This window comes from Garra rufa, chromosome 10, assembly GCF_049309525.1.
Source record: "Garra rufa chromosome 10, GarRuf1.0, whole genome shotgun sequence".
NCBI lineage: Eukaryota > Metazoa > Chordata > Actinopteri > Cypriniformes > Cyprinidae > Garra > Garra rufa.
Genome location: NC_133370.1, coordinates 42,250,892 through 42,270,317, shown reverse-complemented (window position 1 = coordinate 42,270,317; position 19,426 = coordinate 42,250,892). Strand labels below are relative to the sequence as shown.

General features: G+C 40.5%; 1 protein-coding gene across 1 annotated transcript in view; it reads right to left on the bottom strand.

Moving 5' to 3' along the window:
* LOC141344586 (structural maintenance of chromosomes protein 6-like) overlaps window positions 1-9,278 on the bottom strand; it is a 115,374-nt gene extending 106,096 nt beyond the window's left edge. The window contains exons 1-9 of the mRNA XM_073849462.1: window positions 9,147-9,278; window positions 8,853-8,970; window positions 7,041-7,146; window positions 6,818-6,954; window positions 4,892-4,953; window positions 4,739-4,819; window positions 4,555-4,656; window positions 783-902; window positions 266-349 (exon numbers count right to left, since the gene is read on the bottom strand). Coding sequence (XP_073705563.1) covers window positions 266-349; window positions 783-902; window positions 4,555-4,656; window positions 4,739-4,819; window positions 4,892-4,953; window positions 6,818-6,954; window positions 7,041-7,146; window positions 8,853-8,970; window positions 9,147-9,278 — 942 coding nt within the window. The remainder of the gene's footprint in view (window positions 1-265; window positions 350-782; window positions 903-4,554; window positions 4,657-4,738; window positions 4,820-4,891; window positions 4,954-6,817; window positions 6,955-7,040; window positions 7,147-8,852; window positions 8,971-9,146) is intronic.
* Between the last annotated feature and the right edge of the window lie 10,148 nt (window positions 9,279-19,426).

Here is a 19,426-nt window from a genome sequence, read left to right as displayed (position 1 = left end):
AGTTTTGATATATTTATGGTAGGAAATTTACAAAATATCTTCAGGATTTTTGACATAAAAGAAAAATTTAGAATTTTGACCCAGGGTCACACACACACACACACACACACACACACACACACACACACACACACACACACACACACACACACACACACACACACACACACACACACACACACATATATATACTTATGCAGGAAAAGCTGACATCCGGACCAGATTGGATACTGAACAACAGAAACTCTAGATAATATTCAGTTACCTTCTGGTCATATTTGACGGTGGATTTCTCTTCAGCTGCAATTCGTTCTCTCATGGTCTTCATCTCCTGTTCCACCTCTGCCACCTGATGTATATGGACATACATTTTAGCATTGTGTCAATCTTTGGTTATATAACATTTAAAATATGATTGGAAACAAGAATTTATGATTCTGGTAATTTTAAAGGAGTTCACCCAAAAATGAAAATTCTGTTATTAATTACCCAATTGCCCTCATGTTGTTCCAAACCCCTAAGACCTTTCAGGACTCAAATTTCACCAAAAATATCATACTTTGTGTTCCAAAGATGAATGAAGGTCTTGCGAATTTGGAACGACATAAGAATGACTAATTAATGACAGAATTTTCATTTTTGGGTGAACTATCCCTTTAACCTTAACAAAACCACTAGAATAACAATAAAAAAATTAATAAAATCTTAGGAAATTCTGGGATTGTTATCTTCATTTTGAGCCATGCAGTCAAAGCTCATGTTGTGTTGTGGTGATTTCTAACCAGAGCCCAGGCCATCTGATTCTTCAGCTCATCCGACTTCCGCTGCAAATCATCGAGTGAACCCAGATTTTTATAGCGCTCTTCTTTCTCTTGGTACTTTCTCTTTAGTTCTCGTAGAGTCTGTGAGAGAGCAAAGGGTGTGTCAGTTAGGGATGTCACAATTCTCAATATAATATCAAACCGTTCGGTACGACATCCATGGTTCAATACATGCTTGTGAATTGCAGTTTTACGGATTAGCATTTAAATAATTTCCTTGTTGTATTTCTCTTGGAATTTGCTGTGTGTGTGTGCCCATGTTTTCACGTGCTGAGAAGAGGAAACGCCTCCCCACTTATATTTAAACACCAACACACGCAGAGCATCTTCCCTTCTAATGACATGCAATATTGTTTCAGCCTCAGATGTCAGACCGAACGTTACAGTTGTAGCTATTGCTCATTGTGAATATTAATGCATTAAAGTTAACTACGAGAGCTCACTGTAAAGTGATACCTATTGGTCTTTATAAATCTTTTGCACTTTGATCTGTGTAAACTTTACACATTTTTTTGTGTATTTCTATTGTATGTAAATGTTCAGTTATTTTTGTTATAAGAAAATAGTTAAACTTGTTATGCTGTTTTATGACAGTTTTTTGCAAATAAATTACAATAGAACTACAAAAACATTAACAAATTATCAGTAAATGATTTAGGATGTGCAAATAGTAGAAGTCTACACAACAAACCAAGGCCAAAAATATGAGTTAATGAATATATTAGCATGCATAGTTTGTGAAGTTATGTATATGCTTTAATTTTTAAGATGAACAGTTTTTTCCCCTAAGGCATTGTTAGATGCCAGTGTTTCCTGCCATAGCTATGCAAGGATTTGATTGAGTCTCATAGCTAATAACTATACTGTAACTTATGATTTTAAATCTGTATTTAACATCAGAATGATCTCAAAGTAAAAAGAGGTGCTAAAGTCTGATTTTGTGGTGGCTGTGTTTTAAAATTAAATTATTATAGTTGTAATTCAAGTGATGGATTTCATAAGTATTAATTATGTCATTAATTATTAATGTCATTAATTATTGTCATTATTATTATTCAAACTTTTGAAAGATATAGTTTATCATAACACCATGCATAATAATGTATTGTTTGGACATTTTGTACGTATTTGTATTTTTAGCGGGCAAACCAACTTGTGCGTTCACAAGCTCCCAAGTATGAGATTTTAGATGGGTCATTCTGGTCTATTTTCAACTGTCCGTTATAAGTTCAGTTAAATGTTCTATGATTGGTTGTTAATAATCTGTTCACTGAACAGTTAAAGTCGAAGCAGCTTCCGCTGCCGCTCACAAACAGATATTTTTTTTTATCTTTGGCGGCACCTGCCGCAAAGCACCGTGCTCGTGGAAGAGGCAGGATTTTGGGTGCATAAGTACTGCTTGCGCTCCGCCTCCGCACCGCCAGCGAAACCGCCCGCAGTTTGTCGCTTTCCGCATGTCTTTCATTGAAAATGAACTAGACACTCGCGACTGCCACATCCCGTGTGAAAGGGCCTTAACAGTTGAAAACATTAGTTTGAAATTTAGAGAAGTAAAAAAATTGAATTACTTATTAGTTACATTACTTTTACAGCAATTGAAGTAGCTATACTACTTAACACATTTTAAATAGGGTTGCATAACTTGTGTATTGTATGTAATGTGTGTAATATGTAAACCACGTAAACTATTACATTCGTAAAATAACCTTCCCAACAATGCTAATACATTTGTAGCCTATTTTTGAAATATACAAAACAGCTTTTTTTATTCTGATGAATTTGTCTTTTCAGATTTACCAATTATGTAGTCCTTTCCTTAGTTTCAGATAGACAAAACTTAGATGAAGCTGTTGGAGAGCCAATAATTTGGCACAAATTTGGCTACTTTTCCCAACATCAGCTCTATCTCCATCACCGGCAAGTGATTTCATCCAGGATTCATAAAATGGAAAAAAATTAGAGGGTTACCTACTGCATTTATTTAGTTTTTAATAAATACAAATGGCAACGTCCGCTCAGAGACCGCAAAGCGACCTCCGCACCGCCTCGAATGCACAAAACGTTTCCACTATGAGAGAAAGCGGCAGCAGCCACGTGGCGATTACATAGCTTGCATCGTCCCGTGTGTGCGCGTCCACATTGCCTAGTTACGAACATGATTGTAGAGGAATTATGTTATTTATAATTTGTGATATTGGCTGGTATGTGGCATTTAACTACCAAGACAGCTATGAACTCAGCAGAGAACTTCCCTTTGCAAGCCTGCGCCTCGTTAGTAGCCTATATAGCAAGACAAGTTTTCCTTCACTTCTCAGCGTGAGTAATTCAAGTTGTGGTGTGAGACAATTAAAACTGAATCCAGAAAAGCACCGGCAAAAATAAGACTGTACATTTAATAAAAAAAAAAAAAAAATTTTTAATTTAATTGAATCATTAAAACAGAGTATAGACAAATTAAAATGGCAAAAAAAAACTGAATTTGAAAAAAAAAAAAGATTTCACAGGGTCCTATAACTGTATTTTTGTGTGTTTGGTAATAAAAATAGATGCAAGTCAACAATAGCTTTTAAAAAATGCATATAATAACATATATAATACATACATGTAATAATTAGTTCAAATAAAGAATCAAAAGCAAGAAATCATAGGGTTTTATTGCACAAAACTGTTGAAATGTATTATAAACAATAGAGCTAATGTACATTACGCATTACAACAAAGGCCTGCAGAGGACGCCAACGGCCTGACGACTGTTTCTACACTTCACTGCGCGATCTAATACTTGTTTAATATTGACTCAACAACATTTAGGTCAAATGTCCACTTAATCTTTAATATTTGGCCATATATTTACCACAGAAATGCTATAGTCAGTAATTTAATGAATATGTTAAAATTTGTAAACTCAGTGAGGGTTAAAACTTTTATTTTTAAATCACGTTGAACAGTTAGCACAATAAGAATGATATTCTCCTGAGTTTGCGTAGGTTTATAAATAATTTACCTTGTAAATCAGATGAAATGCCACATGTTGTGTTTCCAGATGAACATTATAATAAACCAAACTCACAGTAACATGCAGAATTTAAGACGCTCCACACATGTAAATGATGATAGTTCCTGTGGAACAGCGTACTGTGAACGGAGCTGCTGTGAGACGCATGTATGTAACCTACACGCATGTACATTACTGAAGCACATTTATTAATCCTGCATATATTTATGTAACTGAATTGTAGCATTTGTGAAATCACAATTATGCTTAATTATGATTTTTAATGGGTTTAATATATCATGCAGCCATGGCAAACAGTCTAATAATGCGTTTCGTGGATTCTCGTCCGTGAAATGCGCCACTTCCGGTTTTTTGCCGATTACTTGATGTGGACAAAATGAAATCGAAGATTTTTAAAAATCGAATGGTTGATCAGAATTCCAGTGTACAGAGGTTTACTGGAGTATTTTGTTGTGAATTTGTTGCAAAAAAAAACACACTGATGTGGCAAGCTATCAGAACCGAAATGAACCGAAAACTGTGGTAAAAAACCGAGGTTCGTATTGAACCGTGGACTAACTGTATTATTGCACCCTAGGCTGCAATCTTAAAAAGCAACTAGTTTAGCAGAAATTAAATCAGATATTTTTTTCTTTTTTAAGCTGCTCTACCTAATACGTAATGTCGGTTCAGTTACTGTCGGTTCCAATATGTAAATGTGATTATTTCAGCACTCACCACCCTGTGTTTCTCCACTGTGTTCTGAGTCATGGTCTTGGTCTTCATGATGTAGCTGTAATCTTCTTTCATCTGATCAAGCTGAGTGGCCTTCAAGAAAAACTAAAGGAAAAACAGCAAAGCAAATTTTTTTATTTGTATTTGTCGTAAAAGAAACAAATGCCAAATACACACAAAGACTTACTTTATATTTGTCGCCCTCTCCTGTGGAGTGGAGGAAGTGTTGACTCATGTCCTGGGTTAGGATAGAGACCGGATTGTCCACCTGAGGATAAATCAAAACAGATAATGTAAATAGTTTTGTTATCAAACATTTGGAGAAGATCTTTAGCCATACCTGAATGTTAAAGTGATCTAAAATGCAGACCAGCTCCTCCTTTTCCGATGACACCAAGTGACCTGGGAGACAGGCAAATTACATTTTTAAATGTGTTTTGTGCCAACACATCTGTCATGTGGTAGAACCTAACCAAAGTAGGCAGATTTCTCCACAGTCAGATTGCAACTTGCCTCCTCTTACCCCACGAACAGAACAATGAAAGGTAAAATAGATATAACCCAGACTACAACAAATACAGGTTTACTAAAGAATATAAACATGGTTCATAACAACCACAGTGTGTTTTCTGCAATGAATTACTGGGCACGAAACCACATGATATCCAATCTAAAGCAAAACCAGTGGAGCACCACACATGCCACATATGTGATCTTGGACCACAAAACCAGTCTTAAGTCGCTGGGGTATATTTGTAGCAATAGCCAAAAATACATTGTATGGGTCAAAATTATTGATTTTTCTTTTAGGCCAAAAATCATTAGGAAATTAAGTAAAGATCATGTTCCATGAAGATTTTTTGTAAAATTCCTATTATAAATATATCAAAATGTAATTTTTGATTAGTAATATGCATTGTTAAAAACTTAATTTGGACAACTTTAAAGGTGATTTTCTCAGTATTTAGATTTTTTTGCACCCTCAGATTACAGATTTTCAAATAGACGTATCTCGGCCAAATATTGTCCTATCCTAACAAACCATACATCAATAGAAAGCTTATTTATTGAGCTTTCTATTCATATGATGTATACATCTCAGTTTTGTAAAATTTAACCTTATGACATGACTGGTTTTGTGGTCCAGGGTCACATATGTTGTGCATGTTCACATCTGACTCGACTGGCTGTCGTTTATACATTGGGAAATTTGTACAAAATTAAAGGGTTAGATCACCAAAAAAAGACAAAACTGGCATAACTGACAAATGTCATTCTAAACCAACAAGACTTTCATTTATTTTTTTTAAACAAAAATAAAAATATTTCAAAGGAAACCCGAGAGATTACTGTCCCTCCATTGAAAGTCTATGCAGCGAAACCTTTCATACTTCACAAATGCTGTAAAGAGATCATAAAAGAAATTCAGGTATGTTTTTGCACATCAAGCAAGCATCTCTGTGCTTCCATTTACTATCTTTGATGTGCTCTACGTAAATGCATTAAAACTGTTTACATATGAAAAAAGCCTAAAATAAAACTGTTATTTATACTGTTATATATAAAGTGATATGTGAATATTTAGCATCATTGCTTCAGCTACATGGTCCTTCAGAAATCATTCTAATATTCTGATTTGCTGCTCAAAAACATGCATTATTATTATCATTATGTTTTCAGGTTTCTTTGATGAATAGAGAGTTCAGAAGAACAGAATTTATCTGAAAGAGATACATCTCTCTTTCTTTACAACATTATTAATGTATTTATCATCAATTTTGTTCAATTTAAAGGATCCTTGCTAAATAAAAGTAATAATTTCTATAATTTCTTTACCCCCCAAAAATAAAACTCCAAGACTCCAAGCTTTTGAATGGTATAATGTATAATGTTCCAAAAGCTTTTTTATTTCGGATAAATGCTGATCTTTGGATCTGTCTATTCATCAAAGAATCCTGAAAAAATATAGTCAACTGTTTGAAATATTGATAATAATAATTGTTGACACTAAAGACTGGAGTGATGATGCTAAAAATGTAGCTTTGATTTAAAATATATTAAAGTAGAAAACAGCTATTTTAAAGAGTAAAACTATTCAAAATGTTACTGTTTTTGCTGTACTTTGGATCAAATAAATGCAGCTCGACGGGCAGAAGACATTAAAACATTAAAAATCTTCCTGTTCAAAAACTTTTGACTGGTAGTGTATGGCCCTATAGGCTATGCCTAAAGGTAAAGTTTATGTATTCTATATTTGTAAGTATACCTGTTTTACTTCTTAGTTTATAAGTCCGTAATCCCTCGCTGGAGATATGAAGATCTACGATGATGGACTGGCCAAACAATTCTGGCTTATATGCATCATGACCCCTGTTTCTCAGAGTGATGGACACATCTGCAGAACTGAATAATCCAGACACAAAACAATGTGAGAGACTATAAAACAGACTGTAAACACATCCAGAGAAAACTGAATAGGTGTGTTATACCTCTCTCCTTCCTTAACAAATCCTTTGAGTGAGGAGCCTCTGTTAGTGGTGAGCGCTTTACCGCCCAGGGCTACAATCAGAGCAGTCAGGACAGCACTTTTTCCACCTAACACACAAATACACATGAAAACAAATAAAAAACATTAAAAGTTTGCCAGCATTGACAACAAGCAATGACAACTGACACAAAATTGTCTGTTATGTTGTTTTCTTCTTTGTAAGTTTAATGGTTTTTAAAGAATCCTGCATTTATTTGATCCAAAATACAGAAATAGATAAATACTTTTATTCAACAAGAATGCTTTAAACTGATCATTTATAATGTTAAAAGCGATTTATATTTTAGATAAATGCTGTTTTTCTGAACTTTCTATTCATCATTTATGCATTTCTATGTAATCTACCTTCTAAATTACAGAAAGCCATAGCACTTCATTTAAAATCCTACAAAAAGTCATATGTTGTGGATTATTGTGATGTTTTTAATGAGCTGTTTGGACTGCCTCATTTTGATGGCACCCATTCACTGCAGAGGATCCATTGGTGAGCAAGTGATGTAATGCTAAATTTCTGTAAATCTGTTTTGATGAATTACAACTTTTTTGGGTGGTTGGTTGGTTGTTTTTAAAATTTAATGTCATTTCAACTTCACTTCAAATTACTCTATTGTGATACTTGTGATAAATATTGTAAAGGTTTTTTACTAAATAAGTCTGTAAAAGCAATCTTTGGGTAAACTATCCAAATAATTTTTTAAACAAAGATTCAAACTTGTGACCTATATTTCTTATTTATTTAAGTTATATTTATTATAACTAATGCAAGAAATATTTCTGTGAGCCACAGCTTACTCATATAGCTTCTACGCCCCTTAATCTGGGGTCTGTGCCCCCTAGTGGTTCAGACTGTGGAGTACCTATTTTACTGCTTAAATCTATTTAGGCACACAACTCTGTTAGTAATACTACTACTACTACTACTAATAATTTATTTGTATAGCACTTTTCATACATAAATGCCATTCAAAGTGCTTCGCAGGCATAAAAAAAACATCAATATAAGATAATCAAAACTTAAAATGATTTAACAAGTATAAGAAAAATGTGAAAATAAAACAAGGACACAGAAAAAACCCAACTATAAGCAATTATAAGCAAGTACATTTAAAAATAAGTTAAATTAAAAAATGCAAAATTCCACACACACTTCACAAACTAGTATGCTCATAAGAAACTTTAAAGAGGCATGTCTTAAACTTTTTTTAAAGACAGGAATACTAGTGGACTCTCTCACTTCATATGAAAGACAGGTATACATTTTTGGAGCATAGTGACTAAAAGGAGTACTGCTGTAATGTAAAACTGTTTGCACTACAAACCACTATGTTCAGAATTAAGACAATATATTAAAATAATATGGTAAGAGACACCAGCTTGCAATATCAAGCAGCAAAACAAACTGTACAACTAAAAATAGCTAGAAGCAAATGACATTGGAAGCCAGAGCCATTATACAAATGGCCACACCCACTCTGGAAAAATACTGATGGATAAAAAATGTATTGCAAATATGGCTCAGGTTTAATGTTTTGCTGTTGGACAAGTCAAGTCACAGGTGAGGAAAAAGCCAAGACTAAATTTCAAAATAACATGCATGATTTATTTTCAACACTTAAAAATGGTTAACTGAATTTATTCTGTGAGGAAACAATCAGATTCAAACCAGCAGTCTTGCTTTCAAACATGTTTATTCAACAGAAAGCCCTGCCTTTATTTAATCACATCATAAAATCAAACATAGAGAAGGACTTACTTCCATTGTTTCCTACGACAAAGTTGACATTTGGACCAAACGCAATGGGACCAAGCAACGAGTGACACATGAAGTTCTTTAGAGAGATACTCTCTATGATGCCCACCACACTTGGCATCTGAAAACACACATTCATAGATGTGTAAGGGTACATCACAGGCAAAAGCCATTGCAGAATGTGCTACTTTTGATAGTGCAGAGTACAACCACTGGCACGGGTTCTTATTAGGACAATTAAGTACACGTAGAGTATATTGCAGTCAAGGCATCTGTACTGTGCTGAATAACTCTTACACTCTGTGATGTGCTCATGAGATCTCCTGAACTGAAGCAGCCCATTTCATCCTCTTTAGAGGGCTCTTGTTGAGATAACCGGCTTCTCTTATCAGGAGTGAGCCCTGAATTACTGCTCTTCCTCTTCGACATCTCCTACACATATCAAACATTCACAATAAACATACAGTCATTACACACAGCACCATATCTCACTAGATAAATGTGGAAAATAAACAACACAGTTCTTTCATAGTCATATTAAGTGCAAACAATAAATGCAGCCATAATCAAAGTAGGCTACATTCTTAATATTCAAAGTGCAAATAGAGACTAGAGAATTTTTCAAGCATGATACAGAGCTATAAAAAAACTACACAACCTATTATAGCCCACATACTAATAAAAGAGTGTATTCAAAGCTCAAAAATACAGGCTAGCCTAATTTATACTCACATTGCTTTTTTGCTCTTTGGGAAACTAATGATAATGATATTTCAAGCCCCGTCAAATTAAATACATCATGAATGTCATTTGGCATTCAATGACATATATTTAAAATAAAATTACGTATTTTAACCTAGATCTAATGCAGGCTGTTATATTTGGGTTAAAATAAAATCTAAAAAGTAAAATAAAAAAAAATCCTTTTGGATATGTTTTAAGCAATTTGGGGCAACGAAGTATCAGCATCTCAACAACACTGAAGCTGTAGCAATGAAAATTATGAGGGGTCGTATAGGCCTTAATTATTGAAAGGCCTCTTACAAACTACTGTAGTGAAACAAAAAACATTGGTAAACTTTAGTGAAATTCATTCATATGCATTACTGAAAAACCTCTTACATACACTAGTGAAAACATTGATCGACCTTAGTGAAATTCATTCATATGCATAACTGAAATAAGTCAAGATTTTAGTAGAGGATGAGAAAGCTAATTTCACTTGAAACGGAAGTTGTGTCAACACTTCCGCTTAATTTGGCGCGTTCGCTTCATGGAGGTTAGTCGTAAGTTGTCCGAAGCTTTAAATATTTTTAAACAACATTTTATCATCATCAGGTACAATTTCGAAAGTGGGACGACACCGCACGATGTTACGGAACTCGCGCCGGGCTGATCTGTCATGGCTCTGTGACCAACCGCGCGGGGAGGATGTGTTCGCTTCGATTCGCATGTTTCCCTCCATGTGCAGCTTCTGAAATGAGCCGCTGAAACAGCCAATCAGAGCAGAGCTCTCATTATTATTCATGAACCTTCCAAATAAGGTAATAACGTACTCGGTTACTAACGTAACCGGTTCTCTCTAGAGAGGGAACTAGTACTGCGTAAGAAGTATCTTACGCTAGGGGAAAATCCTTTTCTGCGAGATATTGAAGCCAAAAATTATCCTTAATTTTGAAATAATGTAAAGCGCGTTGCAGCAGCATACAGGCATAGGCGAAACAGCTTGCGCGCCTATTGGCTGCTCTGCGGCAACTGCAGCAGCCTATAGAGCGAGGCCTGGCGCGACGCCAGATCCAATGGGGGCATTTCGCGCCCTTTGCGTCGCTTCCCGCCTAAAAGGGCGTGGTCTAGGCCTATAAAGACTGCTCGTAGGCAGCTATTATCTGGTTTTTCATCATCGAAGCAACCAGAGCGCGCGCATGCACGGCAAGATACGCAGTACTCGTTCCCTCTCTAGAGAGAACCGAGGTTACGTTAGTAACCGAGTACGTTCTCTTACGAGAGGTCTCTCGTACTGCGTAAGAAGTATCTTACGCTAGGGGACCCAGTGTAAAACGCCGTGCATGCTGAGATCTGACACCAAAGACCCAAGGGCGAAAGCCCGGGGTTCATACAGTTCATAATCCTCTAGAGAACTCACGGGGAGTCCGGGGGAGAGGGAGGGGCAACGCCGTACTCTTCCACATAGTGCAGCGTCACTCAGACGCTAAGTAAACATACATACAGGGCGGGGTTACGGCCTGAGCTGACGTAAGAATAAGGGTCTTCACACAGTTTGCCCAGGCACATCTTGTGCTATTACTTTCACTGTCGACCCTAGAGCTGTGCTCAGTAGACGCAGCATTCCGAGCTGATAACATCAGGTCAGACAACACTGAATATCTAGACTGACAGCAGTCTGGCCTGTAAGGCGGGAACCTCCAGGTTATAAAACCTTATAAATGTAGACGGAGAGGCCCAGCCCGCCGCTGTACAAATATCTTGCAAGGCAATCCCACTCGACCAAGCCCACGATGAGGCCACGCCCCTCGTGGAATGTGCTCTGACACCTAGCGGGCACTGCATGCCTTTGGAAGCATATGCCAGCGCAATAGCATCAACTATCCATCTGGATAAGCTCTGTTTCGACGCGGCCAGTCCCTTGGGACGCCCGTAAAACGAAACAAAATGCTGTTCTGTCTGTCTAAAAGCAGACGAGCGAGACACGTAAGCTCGTAGTGCCCTGACCGGGCATAGGAGGCTCGCGTCCATTTCCTCATCAGTGACCGGTAGGGCTGACAGTGCGATGACCTGTGCCCTAAACGGTGTGTTGAGGGATTTTGGAACGTAACCATGTTTGGGTTTGAGTATGACTTTAGAGTCATTAGGTCCAAATTCCATGCACGTCACGCTCACAGAGAGCACGTGCAAATCCCCTATGCGCTTCACTGAAGCGAGAGCCAGCAGAAATACAGTCTTAAGAGACAGGTATTTCAAATCAATCGTCTGCAGAGGCTCGAATGGTCCACCTTTCATGGCCTCTAGTACCACAGAAAGGTCCCATACGGGGACTGTGGGAGGTCTGGGGTGATTCAGTCTTCTAGCTCCCCTCAGGAAGCGAATAACTAACCTTCCTATTGACTGACCTAGCGTTGTCGAAAACGCTGTTATGGCCGCCACATAAGACTTTGAGCGTGGAAGGGGTTCTGCCCTTGTCCAGCAGCTCTTGTAGAAAGGAAAGCACCTCCATCACACCACAGTTAGTGGGTGACGAGCCGCGGGCTGCGCACCAGCCCGAAAACACAGACCATTTTGAGGAATAGAGCCGTCTCGTAGAAGGGGCTCTAGCCTGTGTGATCGTGTTTAATACTCCTTTAGGGAGTTCATCATATATTCGCTGGTGGCCCAGACATGAAGGGACCACAGCTCTGGGTGAGGATGCCAAATCGAGCTGCTGGCCTGAAAGAGAAGGTCTCTCCTCACTGGTATCGGCCACGGGGCAGTGCTCGTCAGCTGCATCAGCGCTGGGAACCAGGGCTGGTTTTCCCAAAACGGCGCTACCAGCAGTATTGAACATCCTTTTTTTTCCCTGACCCGCCCTATCACCTGAGGTAGGAGAGAGACAGGGGGAAAAGCATAGAGATGACGGCGGGGCCATTCGTGGGCCAGCGCGTCTCTGCTTTTTGAGTAAAATTCCAGACAGTGAGCGTTGTTCGGAGACGCAAACAGGTCTACTTCCGCTCTGCCGAATTTTTTCCACAGTAGTTGTACTGTCTGTGGGTGTAGAGACCATTCGCCTGCTGGAACATTGTTCCTGGACAGTCTGTCTGGCCCTATGTTTAGAAGCCCCGGCACATGCGCTGCTTTCAGCGAGCGCAGGTTGCACTGAGCCCATACCAGGAGGCGTTCTGCAAGTCTGTATAGGTTTTTGGACCTGAGACCGCCTTGGTGATTTATATAGGAAACCACTGACATGTTGTCCGAGCGGGCTAGTACATGGTTTCCTTTTATTTGGGGACAGAAGTGCGTCAGCGCGTTCTGTACTGCCAGCATTTCGAGGCAGTTGATATGCAGGAGCTTTTCCCATTCTGACCACTGGCCAAAAGACGGTCTGCCCTCGAGCAGAGCCCCCCATCCCGAGGTGGACGCGTCTGTAGACACCACTTTTATTCTCGAGGAAGTCCCCAGGATTACACCTGACTGGTACCAGTCGACTGCTTTCCACGGTTTCAGGGCTGTGACACATTTCTGATTGACTGTGAGATGAAGCCGACCGGATGCCCATGCTTGACGCGGGACGCGCGCTTTCAGCCGGAACTGCAGTGGGCGCATACATAGCAGACCCAGCTGTAGAACTGATGACATGGGCCATGAGACCCAGCATTTTTTGAAATTTTTTGAGCGGGACGGACGCGCCGCAGCGGAACGAGCCCGCTGTGTGCTGAATGTCTGCTGCGCGCTGTGATGATGCCCATGTGCCCAGGAAGGAAGTTTTCAGACTGGGGGACAGGGAGCTCTTCGCCCAATTGACTCTGAGACCCAAATTCTCGAGGTGATCGAGTAACATGGTCGTATGCTGTACAAGCACTGAGCGAGACTGCGCTAGAATCAGCCAATCGTCCAAATAGTTCAGTATGCGCACGCCTTTTAGTCTGAGAGGAACGAGCGCTGCGTCCATGCACTTCGTAAATGTACGGGCTGCCTGGGACAAACCGAACGGCAGGACTGTGTACTGATATGCCTGGCCCTCAAAGGCGAATCTCAAAAATCACCTGTGACGTGACGCTATCTGTATTTGAAAATACGCGTCTTTCAGATCCACTGACATGAACCAGTCTCCTTGGCGAACTTGCGCGAGGATTTTTCTGGTCGTGAGCATCCTGAACCGACGCTTCACCAGCGCTTTGTTCAGTTGCCTTAGATCTAATATGGGTCTGAGACCACCGTCTTTTTTTGGTACCAGGAAATATAGTACAGCCCTCCTTCGCTTTGAGCTTGAGAAAGGGGCTCTATGACCCCTTTGCTCAATAGTTTCGCCACTTCGGCTCGAAGCATGTGTGCTGCTTCTGTCTGTATCGTGGTCTCGACGCTCGCTGTATAGCGGCGCGGGCGTCTGTGAAACTGTAGCGAATAGCCTCCTTTTCTAATGTCCAACACCCATTTCGAAACCCCTGGAAGCTTTTCCCATGCATTTGCATGAATAGCTATAGGTTGAATACGAAGCGTGCTCCGTTCTTTCAGTAACGGAGTGGTTTCGGTGTGCTGTGGCACAAGAGACGTGCTCGTGACATTCTGGGCGCGAGCGCTGATAGCGGGAACTATTATGTCTGTGTGTGGATGTGGTTGTGTGGCAACAGGCACATTTAACACACTGCAAACAACGTTCGCCTGCATATAGGGAATGCACGTTAGTTTCGTTTTTACAGAAACCTTTTGACGTGCATAATGTGATGTCTGTGGGCACTTTGAAGTGGGCACGTTTACCACATGTGAAGCGCAATCGATCTGAGTCGATTTTATGTGCACGAGACCTGTGTGACAGGTTGTGCTTGTGTGTAGTGATGGTCACTGGGAAGTGGGCATTCTTACTACACATGAAACACCATCGGCCGTGGCCGGGACTCCAGAAAATACACTCTATTGGGGGTTTATCTGGGTAGCCGTGAAAACAACCTTTGTGTGCAGGCAAGCGGGCGACAGAACCGGCTTGTTGGCTGCAGAAATCACTGGAACAGTCACATTTAACACACTCCAAACATCGTTCGCCTGCATGGAGCGAATGCACGTTGATTTCATGCAAAACGTGCTCGTGACATTTGAGGCATGGGGCACGCTGATAGCGGGAACTATTATGTCTGTGTGGATGTGGCTGTGAGGCAGCGGGCATATTTAACACACTCCAAACAACGTTCGCCTGCATAGAGCGAATGCACTTTTGGTTTCGTTTTTACAGAAACCGTTTGACGTGCATAATGTACTGTGAAGTGGGCACATTTACCACGTGTGAAGCGCAATCGATCTGAGTCGATTTTATGTGCGTAGGACCTGTTGTGACAGGCTGTGCTTGTGTGTAGAGATGAGCACTGGGTAGTGGGCATTCATACGACACGTGAAACACCATCGGCCGTGGCCGGTTGTGAAGCGCAATCGATCTGAGTCGATTTTATGTGCGCGAGACCTGTGTGACAGGCTGTGCTTGTGTGTAGAGATGAGCACTAGGTAGTGGGCATTCATACGACACGTGAAACACCATTGGCCGTGGCCGGTTGTGAGGTGCAATCGATCTGAGTCGATTTTATGTGCGCGAGACCTGTGTGACAGGCTGTGCTTGTGTGTAGAGATGAGCACTAGGTAGTGGGCATTCATACGACACGTGAAACACCATCGGCCGTGGCCGGGACACCAGAAAATACACTCTATTGGGGGTTTATCTGGGTAGCCGTGGGAACGACTTTTGTGTGCAGGCAAACGGGCGACGGAGCCGGTTTGTTGGCTGCAGAAAACACTGGAACAGTCACATTCTCTGGAACTGGACGAGCGAATAACTTTGGTGGGGGTCCGGCAACAGCGGGACTCATACACCGTCGTTTTCCTAGTTGTGCTAGGACGATTTCAGAGGCTCAGGTTTCAACTCAATCCTGGGCTGCGGGCCGCGTCCGGCGGGGCGGCGGCCAGACGAGAAAAACGTCAGAAAGCGTTAGCCACGGGTGCCTCTCAGCAACGGTGAGAGGCCATGTTACGCAGCGCTGACGCGGCTTGGCTGCGGCGAAAGCGCGGCGGAGCAGGTTTGACGTCTGACGGCAAGCTTTAGAGGGGAGGGCCGACTTAGCACGCCGTCCAGCGGAGGGCAGACATAAGTGGACTGCTATCGCCTCTTCTGAGCAGCATGCACGTTCCCGTTTTGGCGGGAAACGGAAATCCTCTTCCTCCTTCATAGCCCCCTCGTCAGCGGCGTCGATGGAAGCGGTGGCATACAGCGGCCGCTTTACGTCCGGAACAGAGGCTGACGAGGTCGGTAAAACAGGCGAGCGAACCGGTGAGCTTTGTCGGCTGGGGGAAGGATCCGGGGGCCCGCTGGGCACGGCGCTTTTTACAGCGCGACACCGCGGCGGGCGGGGGAGCAGTCTCAGTGAAGAAGGCCAGGCGAGTCCTCAGAGTCGCCATTGGCATCTGCACGAGCCGTATGAAGGCATCTTTAAAAAGACGCTTTGCTCTTTTTAGAGCAACAGTGTGTATCGCAGCGGCGACACACACTGTAGATTATAAAGGATATAGGCGCCGGAAAGCGCAGCAGGAAGGCACGGAAGGCGGCGTGGCCAGCAGCTTCAGTGGCTCGTCCCGCTGAGATGCTTGCAGTCGACGGCGGCTTCTTCTCCGGCTCCAGCGATGCGTGTGCTTCGCTTGAAGGATGAAAAATCAGATAATAGCTGCCTACGAACGGTCTTTATAGGCCTAGACCACGCCCTTTTAGGCGGGAAGCGACGCAAAGGGCGCGAAATGCCCCCATTGGATCTGGCGTCGCGCCAGGCCTCGCAGTTGCCGCAGAGCAGCCAATAGGCGCGCAAGCTGTTTCGCCTATGCCTGTATGCTGCTGCAACGCGCTTTACATTATTTCAAAATTAAGGATAATTTTTGGCTTCAATATCTCGCAGAAAAGGATTTTCCCCTAGCATAAGATACTTCTTACGCAGTACGAGAGACCTCTCGTAAGAGAACAGACCATTTCATTCTAGGGACAAACCCTGGGGTTATAAATAGATCTTTAAAACCGTTTCTGGAGAATTTTTGCCCTTTCCTATGCCATATACCTTCTACGTAGAAAATATTGTATCAATGCATTCTATGGCACCTTTAAATATGAAGCCTGCATGTTCCGTTTGCCTCTCTGTATGTATAAATGGCGGAGATGCGGGTTTTTTTTTTTTACTACACGCATACTGAAGCACGCCTGATGCTCCTGGTAATTTTTGGCCTTTGCATCTAACATGAACCTATAAACTCAATCTGTCACTTCTTGTCAATTTTTCATGTTTCATTTGAGAAAACTAGCATCATATCACACTGTTTACACACAGAAACTTCACGGCAACCTGTCCAATTAAAAGTACGGTTTAACTAGGGTGACCATATTTTAGTTTTCAAAAAAGAGGACGTAGGACGAGGGGTGGGGGGTTGGGGTCCTAGTTTTGGTATCAAAATATGTCATTTCCATACCAAAACTACATATTTTACAGTCACTGTTATAGAGATTGATCATAAACACAGCTAAAAAGCTTCCTACACTCTTAAAAATAAAGGTGCTTCACAATGCCATAGAAGAACCTTTTTTGTTAAAATGGTTCCATAAATTTATTTGTGAATTTTATTGGCGAAAGAAGGTTCCTCAGATTATAAAAAGGTAAGAAAGAGATGGTTCTTTAAAGAACCTTTGACTGAATGGTTCTTTGTGGAACCAAAAATGGTTCTTCATGGCATCGCTATGAAGAACCTTTTAAAGCATCTTTATTTTTAAGAGTGTACCACAGTGGCCATCCTTCACAAAACTAATATCTACCACAGATTTATCACAGAATGCAAAATGTTTCAATACAAGCATTTCAGTCAAATGGAATGTATGCAATATTTCAAACTTTCAAAAAATCAACCCGCCGCAACAGTTTAAAATCAGCCCAATTCCGTGGAAAAAATGCGGCTTTGGCAACCCTACATCCAACACGAACTGCATCCGAAGCGATTTAAATACTCTGCATATTGATAGCGACTCCATGATGCGCGAAAATTATATTCAATATTAGAATGTTTGCGGGAGACAACCGTCCCGCGCAAGGCTTTAATACAAAAGGAGACAGTGAATGGCGACTGTAGAAAGCAAAAGCCGAACCCCGGACATTTTGGGTGATTTAGGAATCCCGGCCGGACGCATTTTTTTAAGTCCAAAAAGAGGACATGTCCGGGGGAAAGAGGACGAATGGTCACCCTAGTTTAACATGTAGCAGAACAATTTTGGTCTTGTATTACTTTTGTAGAGTAGGCTATAATGTTTATATATTCCTATTTAAATAAATTACATAAAACATTTAAATTATAAAAAATAAATATTACAACCAGATTAACCACTTAATTGTACAAAAAATACAACAATTATTATTAAAACTTTTTTAACTGAATATAATTTTTCTTCCATGTATTAATTTGAACAGGTTCAGTTTGTTTGACAAAAAATAAAAGGGTTTATTTTTCATTTGATTAAAAATAAATAAATGTTTATGCTTTCATTTGATTAACAGAAAAATGAAATGTTGCAATATAGAGTTTTGGACTTATTTTTACAATGAAATAAATGTTTTCGTTATTACATAAAGTACCGGCACCCCCCCCCCCCCCTCCCAAAAACTGTAAACCTAGGGGAACCCCTGAGACCTGACAAAACTGAAACCACCACTAAAGGAAAGGTGACATAACTGATCACGCCTCTTCACCACAGAAAATCATTCTGCTCGTTCGTACGTCGTGCCGTGTGGTGCATGCTGTATCATGACAGATATTCAGGAACACAATTCAACATAAATAATATGTTTATTATAGACTACTGACAGACGCGTCGCGCGCAAAATCAAACGTTAAATCACACGAAATCAGAACATGGAAACGAATTAACCCACTGATAGAGACGACTTTATTACAGCAGGTTTACTGTGGGAGACTGCGCAGGTACATACTTGTAACGCTGGAATTCGCTTTCTGCTAAAATGTTAGCGGACAGGCGACAAAATTTAAAACTTGATGACACCCGTTTCTTAAAACCACTGAAGACATGTAAAACAGACAAGCGGAAGCTGCATATTACCGACTAATGTGTTTTTTTTATGTCAGTGTAAGTACAATAGGTTAAGTGAGTAAAACATACACAACATACCAGTAAACCCTCCAGCTGCTCCTCGCCCGCTTTGAGTTTAATGGCTCACAGAGAGATGCAGTCAAACCACTTTTGGTTTGTTTCCACCAATCAGATAATTCTCTTCCAAGCGATTGCTGGTTGACCATGCGAATAACAAATAATCAAATTCAGTAAAAGCTGAATGTAAAAATATTTTTAATAGAACATTGTAATAAAATGTACTTTCTTCAACATTTTTTAACCTCTATGTATAATATAGGCTAAATGCCTTATCTGTTTGTTTGTTTGCATATTAAAATCCACCAAATCACATTTTTATATCTTTTAAGATTATCCAGATAAATAATGATTGATCACTGTTATTATATAGGCTAGATCATACTGTGATTATATAGTGTTCTAATGACCATATAAAATGGGCCATAGACATATATGTCTTTAATATGAGTTTTAATAAATACACTGGCTGCCTAGGTTCCGTATCACTTACAAAATATTACTTCTTATCTATAAGGCTCTTAATGGTTTAGCTCCTGCATACCTAACTAGTCTTCTACTATGCTACAATCCTTCACGCTCCCTAAGGTCGCAAAACTCTCGACTTTTAGTAGTAGGCTACCTAGGATAGCAAAGTCCACTAAAGGAGGGAGGGCCTTTTCACATTTGGCTCCCAAACTCTGGAATAGCCTTCCTGATA